At 31.7% G+C, this 23047-nt stretch overlaps 2 protein-coding genes across 2 annotated transcripts in view; one reads left to right on the top strand and one right to left on the bottom strand.

Annotated features, from left to right (window-relative positions):
• The window catches only part of LOC140440637 (uncharacterized), a 119086-nt gene extending 110078 nt beyond the window's left edge, over positions 1 to 9008 (bottom strand). The window contains exons 1-2 of the mRNA XM_072531008.1: positions 8676 to 9008; positions 4375 to 4973 (exon numbers count right to left, since the gene is read on the bottom strand). Coding sequence (XP_072387109.1) covers positions 4375 to 4973; positions 8676 to 8919 — 843 coding nt within the window. The 5' untranslated portion in view covers positions 8920 to 9008. The remainder of the gene's footprint in view (positions 1 to 4374; positions 4974 to 8675) is intronic.
• The window catches only part of LOC140442209 (uncharacterized), a 142029-nt gene that overhangs the window by 110779 nt on the left and 8203 nt on the right, over positions 1 to 23047 (top strand). Inside the window, exons 2-3 of the mRNA XM_072533286.1 lie at positions 13205 to 13570; positions 20373 to 20505. Coding sequence (XP_072389387.1) covers positions 13205 to 13570; positions 20373 to 20505 — 499 coding nt within the window. The remainder of the gene's footprint in view (positions 1 to 13204; positions 13571 to 20372; positions 20506 to 23047) is intronic.

Consider the following 23047-nt stretch of genomic DNA (forward strand, 5'->3'; position numbering starts at 1 on the left):
GAGGTGCGGTGGAATGGTTCCTGTGTACATGAATCGATCCTCCTCGCCCCAATGAATTTTTTTTTTTTTTTATTGTATAATGGCTTTGGCATAGCCAATTAGCCAGACTATTTGTGGTAATTACAATTTTTGATTTTATTACCTAAGCCTATTTATAATATAAATTTACAGGAAGTAACATGTTGGTATACACATTCAATTTTTGACATATTTACAAGTTTTGATTTGAATACCTAAAACTAGTTATAATTTAAATTTACAGGATGGTATGTATTCGTAGATACATTTTAATATCTGTTTATTATTTGAAAAAATAATTGTATTTAAATTGACAGGCAATGAACAATTTAGCTCAATTAGTTTTTCATACATCATTTTGATACTTTGTTTGTACTGTCCACACTCCAATATAAAGTGCTGCAGATCTCCCACTTTACCACAGGAGCAATAGGGGTTATCAGTAATACCTATGCTGTAATTGTATGCAGGAGTGAGTGCGTGGTTTGATCTTATTCTGTTTATTGTTTTTATAAATAACCTATTTGTCTCATATTTGAACCATCTCTCATTGGGTATTAGTGGTTGGCAAGCTCTAAAGTTTATTCCAGTTGTACTTTGGTTGTATAAACGTTGCCATCTTTGTTTGCAGTTGTTTCTACTGATATTATCTATGTCTGCTACTGGAAGAAGTATGTTGTTTATATTATGTTTGGTTAAAGCTGCAGATTTAGCTAATTTGTCGACTTCTTCATTTCCTAATATTCCAGAGTGTCCTTTTACCCAACAAATAATAATCGAGCTACCTGCGGAAATAATATCATAATGTAACTTCTTTATTTCTATTTCAATATGGTTTAGGTTTTTTGTGGTTTTGATAGAAGTGAGTTTGTCCATAATGCTTCTACAATCAGTCAGAATGATATAATTATTCATACCATTAGAGGCTATATATTTTAACGCAAGAAATAAAGCTGATAGTTCGGCAGTATATATTGAAGCTTCATTGGGCAATCGACATGATTCTTTGTAATCAGAATTCCAGTGATATATTGCACAACCCGTTTTATTTTGAATTTTAGAGCCGTCAGTAAAAATATATTGAAATGCAGGCCACTTATCTTTAATTATTTTATTGATCATACTTCCTGGAAGATTTGAATCCATATAATATGTTTCTATTATCCTAGAGAAGAGAGTCTTAGGAGGTTGTGTATAAATTGGTGGTATTTTATTTTGATACAATTGTTCTTCAAATATTGTTAGTTTCCGATAACTTTCAACGTATATGGGAGTTTTTTTGTTACGCCAATATTTATGGTTTAAGTCTAATATATTCAAGTAACGAATATTTTTTAAATAGCGGGAGTTTTTTGATATAGCTCTAGCTAAAAACTTATCTGTACAAAACTGTCTGCGTAGTGTAAGGGGTGGCTCTTTAGCTTCAATTTCAATAATACTAATAGGAGTAGATTTTAAGTAACCAAGACATAGCCTCAAACATTTATTCTTCTGGGTTTCAATTTTATTAAGATGTTTTGTTGGCGCACACCCATATAAATGACAACTATAATCGAAAATTGGTCGAATCGTTGAGCGATAAAATAGCAATGCAATATTCGGGTCAGCTCCCCAATTGGTTTTACAAAATGCTCTAAGGATATTCATGGAGTTTTCCGATTTTTTTATAATAGAATGAATTTGATCCTTCCATAACAGTTTACGATCCAAATATGTGCCTAGATATTTTACACAATTTTTGATTGGAAATTCTATTTTTCCTAATTTAAAGTTACCTTGGGGAGTTTGGCGTTTTTTGGAAAAAAAACAAATTTCAGTCTTTGTAGTTGATATTGATAAACCTAGAGAATGGTAATAACTTTTTACACAATCTAGTGTAGATTTGAGTTGACGTCTACAAATGTCAAGGATAGTATGAGAGGTATACAACACAACATCATCTGCAAACTGCAATATATTAGAGTGTGGAGATACTATCTGTTCTATATCTATATTATACAATGAATTGTAACACTCAAATGTCATTCAGAAGAATGTGCAAGTCACTTAGGCTGGGTTCAACTAACTTGCTTGCGTGCTTGCGATAACGCCAGTTTTTAATTTCAGCCAGGCTAATACTAGTCTGGTATAGTCTATCGCAAATGTGTATATTATGTATGTTTCCGTGTTAATTACAATTCATCGTGTTAAATATTTACGTTTACAGATTTGTATATAATTATGGATACATTTTTAAGTGCACTTAAACATTCTATGATATAAAAACATAAATAAATTCACAGATAAGCGTGATTTTAAAAATAAAATCACGAAATATTCTCAATAATATTTAAATTTTAAGTTTACCAGTACTGAAGTAAATGAAGAAGGAAGGCCCCTGTGTATAATTTGCTCAGAAATATTGGCGGCAGACAGCATGAAACTCAATAAACTTAAACGATATTTGAAAACGCTTCATAGTGAGTATGTATGCCAACAAATCCAGACAATTTTTCGAATCAAATCAAAATCATATGAAAATCAAAAATCATGTTTTAAAATCTTTTTAAGAATGAAAAAGTTTTAATTGTCTCTTATACAGTTTTATATAAAATAACGAGGGAAAAAAAGCCTCACACCATTGGTGAAGAGCTTATTTTACCAGAACCAATTAGAATTATAGAAACTATGCAGATATTTTTGCAAAATAATTGTCCTTCGAATGACACTGTTGCCTGTCGAGTTCATTGCCTATGTTCGATTTCGTGATGATATGTCAGTAGTATAAACATTTATTTTTCTGCAAACCTGTAGAATTCAAAGGAACAGCAGTTGTATTATTTGCTATCTTAAATGGTTTTATGAACGAGAGTATGAAAAAATTGCGTTGGTATAAACACCAATAGTGCTCGTTCAATATCCAGAAGATTTTAAAATATACAAGCATTTATAAAAGAAAAAAGGCCACAGTACTTCTGGACACATTGCATAATCCAAAGAGAAGGTCTGGCCTCCAAAGGAATGAATTCTGGTCTGAATAATGTATTAGTTACGGTTATATCCGTTGTAATTATACAAAAATGGGACCCCTCAGATCAAGAATCTTTTCCGCTCGTTGTAAAAACATGGGCGCAGTACATTCAACATTATTAGTATGAACATTATTTCAAGACAAAATGATTATCACGTGGGAAATTTTTACAAGGTTTTTATGAAATAAGAAAAGAAATCGTCATTTGCCTAGAAGACGAAAACAGACCGGAAGCCGAAAGTTTTGCGATGGTTTATTTTTGATGAAATTGAACTACTTGGTTGACATATTCGGGAAATTAGATAACTTGAAAGTTAAACTCCAAAGATCAAATACTTTATTTATGATGAAAATATAGTAGCATCAACCCCTGAGGTTATTAGCGACATATAATTCATATACAGGAGATGCTTATACTTACAAAAATTAAATTTTGTTAAGAATATTAATGTCTTTAAGGAATTTTACCAAATGTTCAATTTTACATTTTTCTCCTTAGATTTTATTTATTGATCCGATGAGATTAGTCTGTCTCTGCAAGTGCTATCTTGGACACTCTACAAGGACATGCTTAACAGTGAACGGAACATTACAGGTGTCACATAAAGTGGTATTAACGTGACCAATTATCTGCCCGTGGGTAAGTCGAGTATGTCCTAGCTGAAGTCGAGTATTATATATAAGATGAGAGTAATAAAGTTAATGCTTTTTATACATAATAGCATTTTGGAGCAAAAATTTAAAACAAAAGAAAACAATGTTTGCAAATGTGGATGATTGTGCTGAAATTACAAGGCTGAAAAACAATATAAAATTGTTTTTGTAATCATTGAAAATTATTTAGCCATGTTGGCAAAGAATTTTAAAAAGTATTTTCTAGCTGCCGACAAACTTTAACTCCAAACAAGTTAGGAGTTAAAGATTCATTCCATAATATTTCCGGATGGCTCTCAACTGCCGATACGAAACCTCCATACACTTTACAACAAGTGGTGAAACCAAAAGACAATTTAGTAATAAATCACTCTTTTAATTTTTGACAGGAGTAGATAATGGTGTTCTGTACAAAAAACAAGGGCATTTCGCATTCTATTACCATATTAAACATCCTACCACTATGACTTTGGATTTTCAGTGGTGGCTTCTTTAAAGATAAAATATAGATCTCGGGTAAATACAGAAAAAGAACAAAAGAGTGCCTATTTCGTATTAACAACACAGCAAAATTAACTTCACTATAAATCAAATGCAAAAAAATTTCAGAAATTAAAAGTTATGTTGGTACACATGGATGTAAAATTACATATCACACCACATAAAACTCTATATTATAGTATAATACAAACCTCAATAAAAGATTTCTGATAAGTATTTTTGCTTGTTCTTGATGGTTTGGATAATACATTTTTCTCGTCTAATATATTTAAAATTTGATCTGATAATAACAGTTGTTTATAATTTAATGAATACAGCGGTTCTTGTCTAAGGTACTCCAGAATGGCTCTAGTTGTCTCGAAAATATTTTCATCAATCCACGCATATTTGCCCCTCTCTTTATTTAGTTTTCGTTTGAGACGTAAACGTTTTTTTCTTTTAGCCAATCGTCTTTTTCTTTTATCTATTTTTTTATAATAATAGTCAGCATCCCTTAGTTTCAGATTCTGATCAGTGTGCAACATTTGCTGAAACCTTAGTAATACTTCAGCTGGAAGTTTATTTTGGTATTCAATCCAAGTAGACAAAACTCTTCGCTTCGGAGGTGCAGACAGCTGAACACATCGTGGTGGACAAGGCGACATTTGACATCTTTTCACTTTTTTTTGTTTAGTATCAGATAATTTTTTTCTAATATTCGGCATTGCCAACCATCTCATATATTCATCCTGGCTCATTATACTTCTTTCTAGCATTGTAGGTTTTTTAGTAAGCATCTCCACATGGTCACCTGTACATAAAAAGTAGGGTTATAATAGTAGGGTATATAAGTAGATATATATATATATATATATATATATATATATATATATATATATATATATATATATATAAATATATAATATATATATATATACATATATATATATATATACATATATATATATATATATATATATATATATATATATCTATATATATATATATATACATATATATATATCTATATATATATATATATATATATATATATATATATATATATATATATATATATATATATATAAATTCAGTTATTCTAACAGTTAAAACTTTCTACAGACAAAACACAGGAACAAATATCCGACAGACAGTTCTGCTTGATTAACGCAGTGGGTACCAAAGAGGCACTTTTCGGAGTACAGGTACTGATTCAAAGATGCAGGGACGTTAACTGCGACGTATACGCGTGCTTGATCGACTATGAAAAGGCATTTGACAGAGTTCAACATCAAAAGATGATAAACATTTTAAAAGAAGCAGACCTGGATGACAAAAACCTCAGAATAATTTTAGAACTCTACTGGAATCAGACCGCATACATGAAAATTAACGGAGAAGAAACAGATCACATAAAAATACTACGTGGAGTTAGACAGGGATGTATCCTATCGCCGTTGATATTTAATATGTACTCAGAGAAAATTTTTAACGAGGCTCTTTAGGGAATAGACGAAGGCATCCTTCTAAATGGTGAAAGAGTAAACAATGTTAGATATGCCGACGACACCATGGTTATAGCAGATAGTTTAGAGGGACTTCAGAGGCTAATGGACAGAATAAACGAGTACAGTCAACAGTACGGACTAAAGATTAATACCCACAAAACGAAACAAATGATTATCAGCAAGGAGAATATAAATGGGACTCATCTATACATTAATGGGACGCAGATAGAGCGAGTAAAACAGTATTGCTACCTGGGAACTATTATAAACGAACAGTGGAGCAATGTACAGGAAATAAAGTGCCGCATAGGAAAGGCAAGAACGGTCTTTAACAAAATGAGCGCCATCTTCAAAAGTCACAACATATCCCTAGATACAAAAATGAGACATTTGAGATGCTATGTTTTCTCTGTGTTGTTGTACGGGGCGGAGGCATGGACGCTTACAGACACCACTATTAAAAAACTTGAAGCATTTGAGATGTGGCTTTATAGAAGAATGCTGAGAATATCATGGACAGCAAGGATCACGAACAAGGAAGTTCTAGAAAAAATGAAGAAGGAACCAGATATTGTGTTTACGATCAAACGCATAAAATTGCAATATCTGGAACACGTTATGAGAAATCAGCAACGTTACTCCCTGCAGTCTATATTGCAAGGTAAAGTCAAAGGTAAGCAAGAACCCGGTAGAAGGAGAATATCATGGCTGCGGAATTTAAGAACATGGTTTAAGAAAACCTCAACGGAGCTGTTTCGAGCCGCAGCGAGCAACGTCATGATTGCCAATATGATTTCCAACATCCGAAGGATAGGAACCAGAAGAAGAAGACAGACAAAACACCTAAGGCAATACTTAACAGGAAAACCAACAGATGGCAGTGTTTTATTTAGCGTCAGAAATAAACTGAAAAATGTTTGGAAGTCATTTAGTGTAAGTCATCTTGGCGTGTCACAGTGTGATTTGAATTTTATTTCACCCTTTTATCGGTTATAACGAATAAAAATACAGTTGATTTACTATTAGAACTAGAAGAAAATGATCCTTACTCGGATAGTGAATCAGAATACGTGCCTAACAGTGGAAATTCATCTGATTTAAGTAACTCTTAACCTAAAAACTCGGAAATTCTTACGAAAATATGTTTTATGCTTTTTCTGTTTTTCTGTTAACAATAGATTAAATGTTATGGTCATTATAACTAAAGGTTAACACAAAACATATTATTGTGACTGAAATTACATCATATTCATAGAAACAAAATTTTTTTGACTTACACACTTTGACCACTGAAATTTGTTTCAGATGTTTCCAATTTACCTACAGATGATCTTAAGGTAGATATTAATGTGATTGAAAATAAAGGGGGCGTTATGGTAGAATCACCGAAAAAAGGGAGAAAGCGCAAAAGAAATCCAACAGAATGGACACGGACAGTTAACGCAGTTCGACGGTATAGTGGAAAAGCTTATGTGAACAGAAACCGGTAGAATATGCCTGGCAAATAGTTTAAAAATGTTGATTGTAAATGTAGACGACTTTGTTTTTTCAATATAACACTCTAAGAACAACAACTCATTTTTGACTTATTTTATAAGTTAGCTGACAATAAAAAGCAGAACATTTATCATCGTGGACTGATTTATAATAGCTCTGTTCAAAAACATCGCGTCAGAAATGAATCAAGAGCACCAAGATTAAAATCAATAAAGTATTACTTAACTGCTGTAGTCATGTCGATTCGGGTGTGTAAGAAATTTTTTAAAGATACCTTTTAAGTGAGTGAGGAACGTATCTATAAACTGTCATGTAATACGAGGCCAGCTTCTTGCATAGACAAACGAGATCACAAAGAACCAAACAATAAAATTGATGTCACCAAAGTCAAGAAACATATCAAGTCATTTTCTTAATATAAGAGCCATTGTACACTTTGTGATGCTCCAGATAGAAAATATTTAAATCGAGATTTAAATATTAGAATGATGTATCAACTTTACCAAGAGAAATGCGAACGGGAAAGTTCAGAACCAGTCAAAGAAAAAATGTACTATCATGTTTTCTCATCAAATTTTAATCTTCACTTCAAACCTCCATCTTAAGATACCTGTCAGTTATGCGATTCGTTGCAAAATATCATCAGTTTATTCTTTGTGACTTTACAAATCTGACAATATCTGCGCTCTGCATTAGTTCATCCAGCTCGTGGTTCATTTTAATTCTCCACGAACCATCGCTGCATGGGGTTGGTCCAAAATATATTATTCATATATTATTCAAAAAATAAATATTTAATTTTTGAATAATATATGTATTTATTTGATATAAAATATATTTTACTGCTAATAGAAAACAGAAAAAAATGTTTATTTGACTAATTAAAATTTGTTTTTGGCTTAAATGTTCAAAATGCCTACCAACTGTCTCTTAGCAGTAATTGAACTGAGGAGGACAATCTTCTTGAACGTTATGGATCATTTCTGGAGTTTCCAATTTTCGAGAATTTTCAGTCTAATTATGGTTTTTAAATCCTGTAAATTTTGTGGTCGATCAATGTTAAATTTTTATTTTTAGTACCATAGGAAAAAATCAAGTGGTGTAAGATCTGCAGATCTTAGGGGGAGAATCCAATACTTGCAGTTTTGTCTATTTACTGTTTCATGTAAACAGAGAGCTACTTTATAAAAAAAAAGGATTTGACAAATGAAGCTTGTATTTTGATTACACAGCGAGAAGTACGGCAAGGAGACATCGCCTCTCCAAAGCTGATTATGACGCTTTTAGGATATACTTGTAAGAAGGCAGATCTGAAGCTGTACTGTTACGTAGAATAAAATAATCTGTCGAAACTACAATCGACATCAAACTTTAAAATTGTGTCTCTTTAACGGTTACTTGCATCAAATATGTCTATTACATTGTATACGAACGTATTACAATATATTACATGATTTACATATTTAAATATAAAAGAGTATCACAATAATTTTATAATTTTCACTTACTTTTCTTTTTCTTTCTTTTTTGCAATTGTCTTAAACGGCATAATTCAAAAGGTAGTTCAAAGGGACGATTCTTTGGATACACCTCTTTCCTTGGTATTTTCTTTTGGACAGCTCTATAATTAGATGCATACTCTAATTCATCTCTTATTAAAGTACTAGTAGTTAATTTTTCATCTCCTGGCTGGATCTTAGATTTTATTTGATTAAGATACCTTGGGTGATGTTCACAAGTATCGTCTTCCATTTTTTTATTTCTCTTAAAAATTAAAATTTTGATAACAAGACACTATAAAATATCAATTTGACAATTTTAACTGTCAATTTTGTTTGCCCTTACCTAATATGTCACAATGTCACGTTGCAGTGGCATTTTTTTCGGTACTTTTTATAGTCCAGTATACTACGGCAAAACTATGGTGTAACCTTCGATTTCCATTAACAATTTACCCTTAATTTCAAAATCTACCCTATGCGATATGTGCATATTCTTTAGAGGTAAAAACTACCCCTATTGCAAAAATTATAACTTAGAGTATTTATTGAGTTAAAAAATATTTATAGGGTTTGAATTAAGGTTATAGAATACTGTAAGATGCTATTTATAATTTGTTAACCCTTTTTGATTTATTTCAGCTCATTAAGCACTGTGATGGGCTGCAACGATCTTTCAAGTGTAGTCCACCCACAACAGTTGAATCAATGGTTTTGTTCGCCCCAACGGTTGCATCAACTATGGCCAAATGTGAATCTGATCATCTTTGAGTATCTTTTAATATGCTCATTTAAAGCAATCACGGTAGAAACACGGGATAATAATTTGGTGGCATTTATCTAGTGTTTGCCTTAATGAATAACTCACATCGCATTTGTTTAAAAAATAAATGCAAGTCTAAAATGTTTAGCATCTTTTTACTTGTATATCCTTACCAGTCCGGTATAAAATGCTTGAGCTATACCTACCGGTTTCCAGAATTTTCTGTTTCGGAGGTACTCCTGTAAAATATATGTGCCTGTTTTCTTAAATCCGGTCTTTCTTCTATAAATTAAAAAAATGTCTTTTTACCTATATTATAAAGTGCCGACGTTGTGTCACAGTGAAAAAATATTAAACACCATAAACTTTGCACTTCTTGGATTGCCTACTTCGAAGATTTAAGATGAATATACCAAAGAGGGGACAATTCCTTGCTCAGCTTTAGCTCTGGCAGTCAAAATAACTAATACAATATTTTGCTACTATATTTTTTTGTAAAGTCGACTCATCTTGCATGGCAATTTCCACAATTAGTTTATATGGTTCACAATTTCCTTGATAGTAGTTGATTGATTTTTCCCTTAAAATTTTTTTCGTTTTTGGCTATATATCACTTGATTTTCCAGCTAGATATTCGATCCAAAACCATTTTTAAGGTACTTTTATAACAATAAAACACTGAAAACTTTTATTTTCAACACTTCCACAAAATTTATTATAATTTAGCTGTTTCAGCAGAGTGCTTTTCTTAATCTATTTTTGGTATGCGCTTAACCTTTTCTTCAACTGAATAAGTTGAGAAGAGGAGAATTGTTTATCCATTCAGAATTATATCTGTATTTTTAATTTTTTGATTTCCATAGATTCTAATAATGATAGCTTAAGGACTTTATTTTGAATGTGAAGAATTTAAAATTGGTCATTAAAAGAATGATTATGGTCTAGAAGGTGAGGTTCGTACGTAGAATCTGTTTTTCTATTATTGAAAGCGTTTATGTGTTTTGTTATTAAATTTTAATCGATTCGATTTGATTCCAATCGATTCGATTTCAATCGATTCGATTAGATTCATCCCATTCGATTTCAATTGATTTGATTCCAATTGATTCTATTTGACTCTAATCGATTCGTTTCGATCTAATTCGATTCCAATCGTTTCGATTCGACTTCAATTTCATTGGATTCGATATCGATTCGATTCGGTTTGATTTGATTCGTTATGATGCGATTCGATTCGTTTTGATTTGATTATTTTTTTTATATTATTTTATTTTATTTTATTTTATTTTATTTTATTTTATTTTATTTTATTTTATTTTATTTTATTTTATTTTATTTTATTTTATTTTATTTTATTTTATTTTATTTTATTTTATTTTATTTTATTTTATTTTATTTTATTTTATTTTATTTTATTTTATTTTATTTTATTTTATTTTATTTTATTTTATTTTATTTTATTTTATTTTATTTTATTTTATTTTATTTTATTTTGTTTTATTTTATTTTATTTTATTTTATTTTATTTTATTTTATTTTATTTTATTTTATTTTATTTTATTTTATTTTATTTTATTTTATTTTATTTTATTTTATTTTATTTTATTTTATTTTATTTTATTTTATTTTATTTTATTTTATTTTATTTTATTTTATTTTATTTTATTTTATTTTATTTTATTTTATTTTATTTTATTTTATTTTATTTTATTTTATTTTATTTTATTTTATTTTATTTTATTTTATTTTATTTTATTTGGCGTTTCTTTTGTTTTTATTTATTCACACCTCTGTGCATAAATGCATTACGTCCGTATCCCGGGGAAGGAAAGCTATGCTTTCAAAAACATTTTGAGGTTTTGTATTTATGAACTAAATAAAAAAAGAGCAGGGACCTGCTTGAATTTTTGGCTGAGTGTTAAAAATTACGTTAAAATTAAATTAAAGATAAATGTAAATAAAAAAAAAATGATTCAAATTCATTTTAACACATAAGATATGTCCTGCTTTATCAGTATATATCTAAGTAAAAAATAAACATTTTTAATTACATATTTATTTACCAGAAAAAAATAGCCGCTACACTATAGTTTAAAGCAGAACTACCAAAACCTACAAACTGATTATTTTACTATATTCGTTACTTATTCTCCTCCTCATTCATAGATCCCTTGTCAAGGCGTGGTGACACTTTAAATATTATTGGATTGCTGCCTCCATTGGCTGCGATCCTGTGTTATATGGACGGCTTCATGTAGGAATTTTCCCACCAGAGTCTTCAGTTGGTCTACCCATGGTGTTGGAGACCTTCCTTTTGGTCTACGGCCTTCTACCTTTCCTTCTGCTACCCATACTTCCGCCGTCCCCGTTCTTCTAGCTATGTGGCCGAAGTAAATTAGGTATACTCCTTTTACTTTTTTTAATAGCCTGTCTTTTATATGAAGCTCTTCCCTAATTGACAGGTTGATCCTATGTTTTGTCCAGGACACGCATAGAATTCTTTTATAGACCCATACTTCGAACGTTATAATCTTATTACTATCAATTTTTTGAAGAGTCCAGGTTTCATCTGCATATCCAGCAATCGGAAAAGTGAGGGCATTAACCAATTTGTTATTGTATTATATTGTATTCCTTGTTATTATTCGGTCTTTCTATAGTTTAATCAGTTTAGCTGTTTCAGTTTGGGCCTTTACTAGTCTAAGCTTGATTTCTGAGGAGCAATCGACATTGTTGGTTATCAGGGAGCCCAAGTATATAAATTTGTCTATCACTTCGAAATTTGCTACTTGGTGTATGTGCGATAGATTATTATTTGCTCTGTCTACGATCATTATTTTTGATTTTCCGGTGTTGATCTGAAGTCCGAATTCTTCGCTTATCCGGTTAAGGCGTTCAGTGATGATAATTACTTCGACTTATAAGTGTCGTCTGCATATCGCAGGTTGCTAATTTTTCAGCCTCTTGTAGTGATTCCTCTATTCCATTCGTCTAGTACTTTTCTCATTATATATTCAGAATATATGTTGTACAATAATGGTGATAGTATGCAGTTCTATCTAGTTCCTTTCTTTATTTTGAAGACATCTGAATATATTTCGAGTATTTTAACTTAAGCTAAGTTTTTATCATACCATTTTTTTATTAGGTTGACTAGGTGGTTAGGTACTCTCTTATTTTCCATTATACTCCAGGGAATCCCTTTTTACTGAATCGAAATCCTTTCCATAATCTACGAAAGAGAGCAGCATTAGTATGTTGTGTTCTCTTGCTTTTTCTATTGTCTGTCTGGTGGTCAGTATCTGCTCCTGCGTTCTTTTTTCTGGTACGATTCCGCATTGTTCTTCGGCGATCTCTGGGAGTAGAAAGTTCTTTATTGATTATCTGTTGCATGAGCAATACGAGCAATAGTTCTGTAATTGCTGCATATGGTTAGTGATCCTTTTTTATGGATAGGGATAAATAATAAAAGGTTGATTCGCACCACTTATCAGGCCATTCAGCTGTGATCCATATTATGTTGCACATATCCAGTATTACATCTACGCTAATCTCTCCCATTGCTTTTAGAGTCGGCTGGTATGCCATCAATCCCTGGGGATTTTTTGTTTTTTCTAATATAAGATATTTACATAAAGAATATATGACTAGTACCGTTATAAAAAAGAAAACTTGATTAAATGTAATACTGATAAGCGTGTGTGAGCTTTAAAATGTCAGATTTTCAACTTATTTACGTATTTTCTTTCTAATTTATTTTTATCTTATGTTTTAGGTTTGGATATAACCTTTTGTGTTCAAATTAACTATGTTAATGTACCTGTAGCTGTAAAGAATGATTCGAATGTTTCTGTCATCATGGACTGCAACTATTCTCTAAGACCTGACGATACAGAACTAGTTGTCAAATGGTACTTAAACGATGATCTCGTCTACCAATGGATTCCTCCTCAATTACCCCAAAGCTTTGGAAAATTAAAAGACAGAGTGGATTTGGATTATACAGCAACCGATGATCCCAAAAGTGTGTATCGAGCGATGAAAATTTTTAATCCTACAGACGACATTGCTGGAGAGTATAAATGTTTTGTTTCAACATTCACTGACGAAGATTTCTTCATCAAAACTATGCGTGTCTTTGGTGAGTTAACATGTAAAAAATATAAACTATGGGTAAATATACATATGTCAACATCACTCTCTCTCTCTCTCTGCCTTTATTCCTATAAAAGATCGATATAATTACATTTCTGCATAAATATTTTTCTTGTCATAAGTACCCATGTCTTCTTTGACCCTTTTATTTTCTTTCATTTTACTCAAAACAAATTTGATACTAAGTGATTCTTCACGAATTTGAAACTCTGTGTTTTTGTTATTGTTATTGATTATTATTGATCTTAACATATTCCCTTTCATTTTTTGCATAACTGGTACGATATAACGGAGTGGGCATAAGTCAGCTGACACAGTTGTAAAAAAAATATGTATTTACAATAAGTGTTCAAAATGTTCACCATTCATCTCAATAAATTTAAATAACGTTTTCGATCAAATTAATTATTCGCGAAAGCACTGCAAGATTTTAATTAATGATATCCAACTCGATTATTAACAAATGTTTGAGATCTTCGACGTTTTCGATCTTGTCGCAAAACTCTGTTCTTTAGCATGCCCCAAATGGAAAAATCCATAGGTTTAATGTCTGACGACCTTGGAGGCCACGGTTCGTTTCTACATCTACCTATCCACACCATGGTTTAGCATAATGTAGCTTCGTAATCGCGATCCTGACAGCAAAACTGTTTTAATTAAAACACAAGTTGTTATAACATAAACTTAACGCCAAAGTTATGTGCCCTTTCACTCGAAACACAACGACTAAACGCACGATAAAACCGGTATTCGTTCGTTTCGAGGCAACTAGCATACTGACTAGCAGTTATTTATATATCTATGATACTGACTTATACCCAGCCGGCCGTGTTGTTTGGTAATTTTGGTAATACACACTGAACTCGGGAGAGAGGGATGCAATTTGCTCATTTGTCGTTTTCGAGGGCGCCTATTCTTTTTTTCCACTATATTTATCCAGAGATTAGTATTTATGCAACAAGTATTAATTGTTCTTTTTAACGATTAACGATTGATGCTGTACATCATTGCTGATATAATGGTGGTCTTATAGAATTTACTTTTCAGTTTTGTTGAAATTTTACTTTCACGCAACGCAGTGCTGGCCTTCTTTGAATGAAAAAAAAGGAACAATGGAATTCTTTATCTTTAAAAATAAAATTTATATATAACCAGAAGGTGTAGCAATGAGAAATCCACTATCTCTCCTACTTGTAGATATGGTTCTCGATTCTCTCGAAAATACTTTTGTACATTCCCAACTACAAATAATAATCTTAAGGTACATATATGTGGATGATATTTTAGCTTTTATAGGAGACCCATCGTCAGAACCATATAACATGTTGTCTATACCATATAACATTAAGTTTACCTAAGGGTTAGAAAACAACATTAGTAACCTAATTATATGATACCTTAATGATCTAATTATCCTTTCTAACATAAGATGGCAACTATTCAATGTTATATCTATAGACTTCTTAACATCACTAGGTCCTAAGAAACATATTATAATAAAGACATTTCAATTATTAAATAAATAGCAACCAACAATTGTTTTGCTCCTTCTTCTTCTTCTTCTTCTTCTTTTTCTTCTGCTTCTCCTTCTTCCTTTAAAGCCTGTTTCTTCTTCAATATTAGCCTCCTAAATTGTTTAAATTGTCGCACCATCTTTTTCTTGGTCTGCCAATACTTCTTCGTCCATTTCGTGACTTACCTCGTGCTATTCGTACTATCCTATCCTCTGTCATTCTACTAATGTGTTCGTTCCACTTCTGTTTCCGTTTTTTCACCCATCCATGTATGTCTTCTATATTGCATGCTCTTTTTATGTTTTCGCTTCTGTCCCTATCCAATAGACTTTTCCCTGATATTCATCGGAGTATTTTCATCTCTGTTGTTTCTTCTAGTCGTCTCGCTTTAGATATGTCAGGTCTTGTCTCTGCCGTGTACGTTAATATAGGTTTAATTGCTGCTTTATAGATCCTTGTTTTTGTGTCTTGTCTTAGGTGTTTGTTCTTCCAGATTGTGTCATTAAGAGATCCCGCCGCTTTACTTGCTTTTAAGCTTTGTTGTCTTAATTCTTCTTTAACATCTCCGTAACTAGTTATATATATTCCCAGATATCTAAACCTTGCCTCCTGCTTTATTATCTTCCCATCAATTTCGATTTTACAACGTAGTGGGTATTTAGATGTTGTCATACATTTGGTTTTTTCTGCTGATATTATCATATTGTATTTCTTGGCTGTTGTATTGAAGGTGTCTGTTAATCTTTGTAGTTCGTCTTCTGTCTCGGCGATTAATGCGGCGTCGTCTGCATAACATAATATTTGGATTTCTTTGTTTCCCATTCTGTAGCCATGACCTTTACGTACTTCGTGTATTATTTCGTCCATTATTTTATTAAAGAGAAGTGGGCTTAACGAGTCACCATGCCTGACTCCGCTTTGTACTGGTATACACTGTGTTAGTTTTCCATTTACCTTTGCCTGTATTCGATTATGGAAGTAGATGTTTTCGATGGTTTGTATAATATTGATTGGTATGTTGTTTCTTTTATATGTATATGTTGTATATTTATATTTTGTTGTATATGTATATTTATATGTTTCTTTTATACAGTAGGTGTAAGACGTCTTCGACTTGGATGCGATCGAAAGCCTTTGTCAGGTCTATAAAACATAGATATTCTGGATCTTCCGGATCTGAAGCCTTCTTGTTCATTTGATAAAGTTGTTAGTTTATTGATTTTGTTGGTTAGGACTTTTGTGGTAAGCTTAAGTGCGGTGTTCAGTAGATTTATACCTCTATAATTGTTGGGGTCTTCTTTATCTCCTTTTTTGAACATTGGTATCATTATGCTGTTTCTCCATGCATCTGGTATCTTGCAGTGCAATATTAGTTTTATTATAAGTTTTGTCATCTCTAGGGTTATACTTTCTCCTCCGTGTTTTAGAAGCTCGTTGGTTATTCCTTCTGATTATGGTGACTTTCTATTTTTGAGTGAATCCATGGCTATCTCTACTTCCTGAAAACTGATTTCTATTTTGTGTCTTAATTATGTATGTATGTTATTGTATTCTTTTAATTCTGCCATTTCTTTCCGTTGGTTTCTTATGAATCTCCATATTTGTTTTTGTGTACCGTAGAAGTCGCTTTCCATCCTTTTTGTAAACTGTTCCCAGTGTTTATTTTTTGTTCTTTTTACCAACTGCTTTGTTTCATTTCGTATTCTTCTATAGGTGTCTCGGGATTCTGGGGTATTTGATGTTTTGTACTTCATGTAGGCGTCTCGTTTTTCTTTACATTTCTCTTTTATTTCTTTTCTGAACCATGGTGTATTATTGTTGTTTCTTTTGTTCAGTATGACTTTGCATTTTCATAGAGCTTCTGTTGCTGCTTCTTCAATGTTGTTTTTAATTTTCTCCCAGCTCGCGTTTATATCTTCGATGTCGTCTATTTGTTTTAGCTGTATCTTCTGTGCTAGCCACCTTTGGTACATTTCTCTTCTAGAGTTGTTCCACAGTGATTCTACATTTAATTTTTCCTCGGTGATTTCCTGCAGAAAATGTTTTGGTGTTATTTTCATTCTTATCTTTGCTAGTACTAGTTTGTATTCGCTCCCTGCGTCTGATGAGTTTAAATTTCGGATATCTAGAATTTGCTTTTGGGTGGATTTTTCTATTAGTGACTATAAAAATAATCATAGATTTATGGAGTTTTCAAATGTCTATTTATACTGAAGCTTATGTTCGAAAAATGTATTATTGATTCTCAGTTCGTTAAAGGCACAGAAATTAGCCATAAGTTCTCCATTTGCGTTGGCATGGTTTTCATTAAATCTTTGTTTTACTTCTGGAACTATTTCATTCCGATTCGTGCATTAAAGTCATCCATAAGAATTAAGGGCTGTTCATTGAAGTATTTTATCCAGGATGGTTTGCAATTGTTCGTAGAATGCCTCTCGTTCCTCCTTAGGTTTGCAGTCCTCGGAGCTATAGATAGATATGACATTTAATTTTTGGGAGTCCATTGTGATGTTCATATGTATTATTCTTTCGAAAATATAACGACAGTTATTTATGTTGTCTTTGGTTTTTTTATGGACAAGTATACCTACGCCTGCTTGTGCTCGTTCTTCTTCCTTCACTCCACTGTAAGCTAGAAAATATTGGTTATAATCTCTTTGGCCTTTACCTTTCTTCTTGGTTTCTGGGATTGCACAAATGTCTATGTTTTTATTTATCAGTTCTTCTATTATCTTTTGGTCTTTATTGTTGAAATAAGTAATGTTCCATGTTGCTAATCTGATTGTTGTCTTATTTTGCCTTCTCATTTTCCTTTTCTTTGGTGGTTCGTCATCTGAGGTTCCGTCTGGTTCCGAGGCATTATATCGGTTCTCTGAGCCTTGTTTTCTTTTACAGTGGTTAGGATGCTAACCTGTCTCCTTAACCCTCCTCTTTTATCCGGGCTTGACACCGGCTGTGGGCATGAACGCGGCTTCTGAGCTACTCAATCCACAAAGTTACCGCGCTCCGCGGTAGAAGAATTATTGGAAAATATTATTGAAGATAGCTTGAATACTCAAGTTACAGAGAGTATGGAAGTTACTGTTGAAGAAATTACAGAAGAGCCACGGACAAGTCATGCCAAGAAAAAAAAAACATAGAAAAACAAACTTGGACAGACAACAATTTAATTGATGTAAACAGCGAATAGAGTGGTGATTTTTCGGTTGATGAAAATATTTATACGCCTTTCCAATATTTTAAAATGTTTTGTGTAAAAAACAATTATATTATTCAAAATTTTGCTGAACACACAAACTTGTATTCTATGCAAAAAGACAGTAAAAGTATTGATACAAATACAGCAGAGATAAAGCAGTTCTTAGGCACACATGTATTGAGTGGACTTGTTCGTGTTCCTTCGTATAGAATGTATTAGGCAGAAGAAACGCGACATAATACGATAGCTGATATCATGTCACGTAATCGTTTTGGACATAGTAGTAGTAATGTTCAAAGGGCATAGTAATCTAAAGCAATATATAAAAACTAAACCTCATAAATGACGCATAAAAGTTTTTGCAAGACCAGGACGCAGCGGCATTCTATACGATTTTGAGATATATGTGGGAAAAGGAACAGTCCAAGATGAATCAGGTCTTGAAATTAGTGGGAAAATAGTACTGAAGTTGGTCAGAAATATGCCAAACCACATGAATTTCAAGATGTTCACGGATAATTGGTTTACATCTTATAATTTACTTATTAGTCTGAAAGAACGGGGCTTCCTTGCTGCAGGAACTGTAAGAAGTGGGTGGCTGGCAGGCTGTCTTTTTTCAGAAGACAAAGTTATAATGGCAAAAGTCGTGGATCCTCTGATGAAAAAATAGACAGCAAAAAAAATATTACTGTTCTAAAATGGTATGACAATAAGTCCGTCATATTAGCATCGAACTATATAGGAAAATATCCTCTTGATAAAGTAAAGACATGGTGCAACAAGAGCAAAACCTATGTAGAAATCGAACGGCCAGCAATTGCCAAAGAATATAATATTTCGATGTGGGGTGTAGATTTGAATGACACGCTTGTGGAACTATATAGAATCAAAATCAAACCAAAAAGATTCTATTTGAGAATAATATTTAATCTTATTGATACATGTATTGTCAACTCCTGGTTGCTGTACCGAAGACACTGCAAACAAAAACAAGTGAAACACATCATCCTTCTCAAATTCAAATCTTAAGTTGGACATGAGTTACTGAAAGCTGGAAAGTCTGACACGTGAAAACGAAGACGTCCTTTTCAAGAGAATACACCAAATAAGAGACAATGCATCCTGCACCAGTGCAAGATGTTCGATTTGATGGCGTAGGGCACTGGCCACTACATGATCAAAATCGCATAAGGTGCAAATTATGTATAAAGTCTTACTCTATAATAAAATGTTTTAAAAAAAGTGCAATGTTTTTTTATGTTTAAAAAATAATAAAAATTGTTTTATAGTTTCTGTTAGTAGTATAAGTGCAATAATAAACGTATTTCCTATTTAGTCAATTTTTTACCAGACCACTATATCAAGTGTTATAAATTGATAATTCAGGTACCACCAACGCCAGATAATTCCAAATGGGATCATTTTTTTTTAGTTTGAAGACTCTATGATGCAAAATTTTTACAAAAGTTATCAACAATTATTTTTTCCTGTATCGTTTACTATAGCATACATTTTTTTCAACAAAATGTATTGAAAAAAAATTAATTTGGGCTGGAAAGGGTTCAAATTCGTCTGTAGAATAAAAATGAAGAGAAAATAAAAGCGTTATTTTAAAAGTACAAAAAGACCTTCCTTTTGGTTTTTTAAAAAGGTTTTTAGGTCCTTTTTTTAAGTTCCGATATTTTTTCATTTATTTATAAAAATACATAATTACCCTAATTTCGGGTAGTGGCTTTATTTTTTTCTTCAGTTGTAATCACAGGACTCTTTCTTACACACCAAAATCTATAAAAATCGTGCAAGCCGGTTACGAGATAATTGAGGAGTTCCATACTTAAAACTCACCATGTAGACTGCAATTTAAAAGTAAAAATAAAAGCATTATTTGAAAAGTATAAAAAAGGCCTTCGTTTTTGTTTTTAAAAAGTTTTCTATGTGGTTTTTTACAGAGTTTACAGTGATTTTAAGTCACGATATTTTTACACTCCAAAATCACTATTGTTACGCTCATTTAATTTTTGAAATCTCGCAAAAAAGACACAATTACAAATTCGTTTTCTAAATTTTTATTCTAGTTCCAGAGAAATACTTGGATGTTTTCAAAAGTGGATGTGATGATGATGTTGTAAACTTTACCTGCTTAGCATCGGAAGTGTACCCAAAACCAAGTCTACAATTGTTTAAGAGTTTCAGCGATAAATATACGAGGTAATTATTATCATTAGATGGGTTTCGATTCTTACTAAAAAATTATTACTATGTGCATGAATGAGCTTATATTGTGTATGATTTGGATTTTATTATTAGCATTTATTAAGTATACGAAGACGGTTGCATTTCGATTTAATTTGAGTCTCTTACCACTCCCTAACACGTGTTTCTGGATCTACTTGTCATCAGAGAGAGTTTGTAAGAGGACTCAAACCAAATCAAAACGCACCAACGACTACTCTGGCAATTATAGAAAAAATAATTACCAGAGTATGCTACTAGCGACCTCTAGTATAGGAAGATGAAGTTAAATGTGTCGATAGCAATTAAAGTAAATTGTATACTCACGCTTAATCAAGCCATTAAGAGCGATGCTGGGAATATTTATATTCCACTATGCATCAACAATTTACCCATATAAATTACCATTATTCTTGTACTCATTGCGTCGAGTAAGGACGATAAATATACAAAAACGGTTGCGTTTCGATTTAATTTATTAAGTGTTTAGCAAAGACTTTTCCTTTTTCATCAGCTGACCGAGTATAGCTATTGACAGGGTTTATTAGTGGCGAGACATCCACTACTGGTCTTTTAAAGTTGTTGGTGGAATTCCAGATTAAGTGATCACCTGGAGATAAATTTTTAATGTATTATTTAAATGTTTCATTTCTCTACTTTTTCAGTAGTGTGAAGTTTGTGAGTTAACCTGTTTAATACTGTTTTATCTAATAAGTTCTTTATCATTATACGCGGCTCCTATATTTTCTTGTAAAAGTTCCTTTATTCATAGTGGTACATTTTAGGACCTTGGTTCATTTAATATATTAGGAGTAGCTTGCCAGGCTGCGTTTTGAATTATTGAAGTTATACTTCTATACGCGCGCTCCACCTTGGAAATTTGTATGGGAGTGAATCTGTGAAATCATTACATATGTAAGATAATGAGTAAGAGAGAGACAGAAGATATATTTTCTCTCTCTTCCTCTCTCGAATATAAAAATGTTCCTTTTGTATATATATTTATTATTATTATATATATATATATATATATATATATATATATATATATATATATATATATATATATATTATATATATATATATATATATATATATACATATAATATTATATATATAATAAAATATTTATTAATATTATTATTTATGTGATATGTTTTGTATTATTTATTAAATGTTCATAATTATATTAGTCTTTTGTATTTCAAAATGATAATCTCAATAAATCACTGTATGGCCCAGAACTGTCAATTTTGAAATAAGTTTGTGTCATGTCCTCGGTAGTATAGTAGTCAGTATCCCAGCCTGTCACGCGGGAGACGGGGGTTCGATTCCCAGTCGGGGAGGACTTCTTTATTAATATTATTACATGGTAAATTAAACACATGCGTAAGTAGAAAAGTTATGTATATTATTGTCATTTTTAAATACTTATGAATATTGCATTTTAATTTGTATTGTATTGTATTTTTATATTAATAACAAAATAAACAATGAATTTTGCTGCAGAGTATGTGTAAAAAAATTTTTGCATTCAACTTCTTTCATACATATATGAAAATAAAAATATACATTTTCATCAAAATATTGATTCAATCCTTCATTTACCATACTCCTATTACAGGTCAAATGTTGTTTATTAATTGTTAGTAAGTTGTTATTAATTCTGTTTCTCTTTCTGCTATGTCTTACCTATAGCATTACATATGTAATGATTGTGCAGATTGACTCCCAAATAAATGTTGTTCCATATAAGGCTGGAACTTAATGTATGTAATTATGACGTGGCTGTAATCTGGCGACAAATCGAGATTTGATTCAATTTCACAGTAGATGCTGGATATTATCATAACAAATCAGGTAATTACACAACTCTAAGAAAATTTCGCTCTTTAGTGATGGTAAGTCTTAACACCAAGCTCCCTTTTAGACCAATCACCTACAACTATAAATTATGACCCAAGTGAAAGAAGATATTCTGTATTTCTTGGTGAAGAGTAGATCACCACTACTGTTACCGGTCGAAGGCTTAGTTTTATTTTATTTTATCTGTAGCATGCATAAGGTTCAACTGCAAAGTGGCCAATAGGTTGCTGTTCCAGCGTGAGCACCTTGATAACAGTAGTTTTTGGAGTGTTAGTAATCTTAACAGTGGGTACACTGGATTATGATATTATTTGTTTAGGTGTTTCAGCTCAAATACTCATTTTTTGTTGCTTTCAGTTGGTTTAATATCTACTAAAATAGATCCAAAGGTTCTTTAGACAATCTCTGTTTATTATTCATAATATTTTACACCTTTTGATCTTTTTTCTCAAATTCGACTTTAATTCTCTCTACTAGAACAAAGTGGTAAAGACTTCGTGTTGTTACACAATATGCTCTTTTTTTTAATTGTTAAGTATGGTGATGAAACACGTAGATGTCTAACTAGTTTTCTATGTACTTTTAGTGAGCTAGGGTTAATTTTAACTGTATTTTCAGATAGCGCCTTTGGATGGTAGGTTCCTTCTTCTAT

The sequence above is a fragment of the Diabrotica undecimpunctata genome, chromosome 5, assembly GCF_040954645.1.
Source record: "Diabrotica undecimpunctata isolate CICGRU chromosome 5, icDiaUnde3, whole genome shotgun sequence".
Taxonomy (NCBI): domain Eukaryota; kingdom Metazoa; phylum Arthropoda; class Insecta; order Coleoptera; family Chrysomelidae; genus Diabrotica; species Diabrotica undecimpunctata.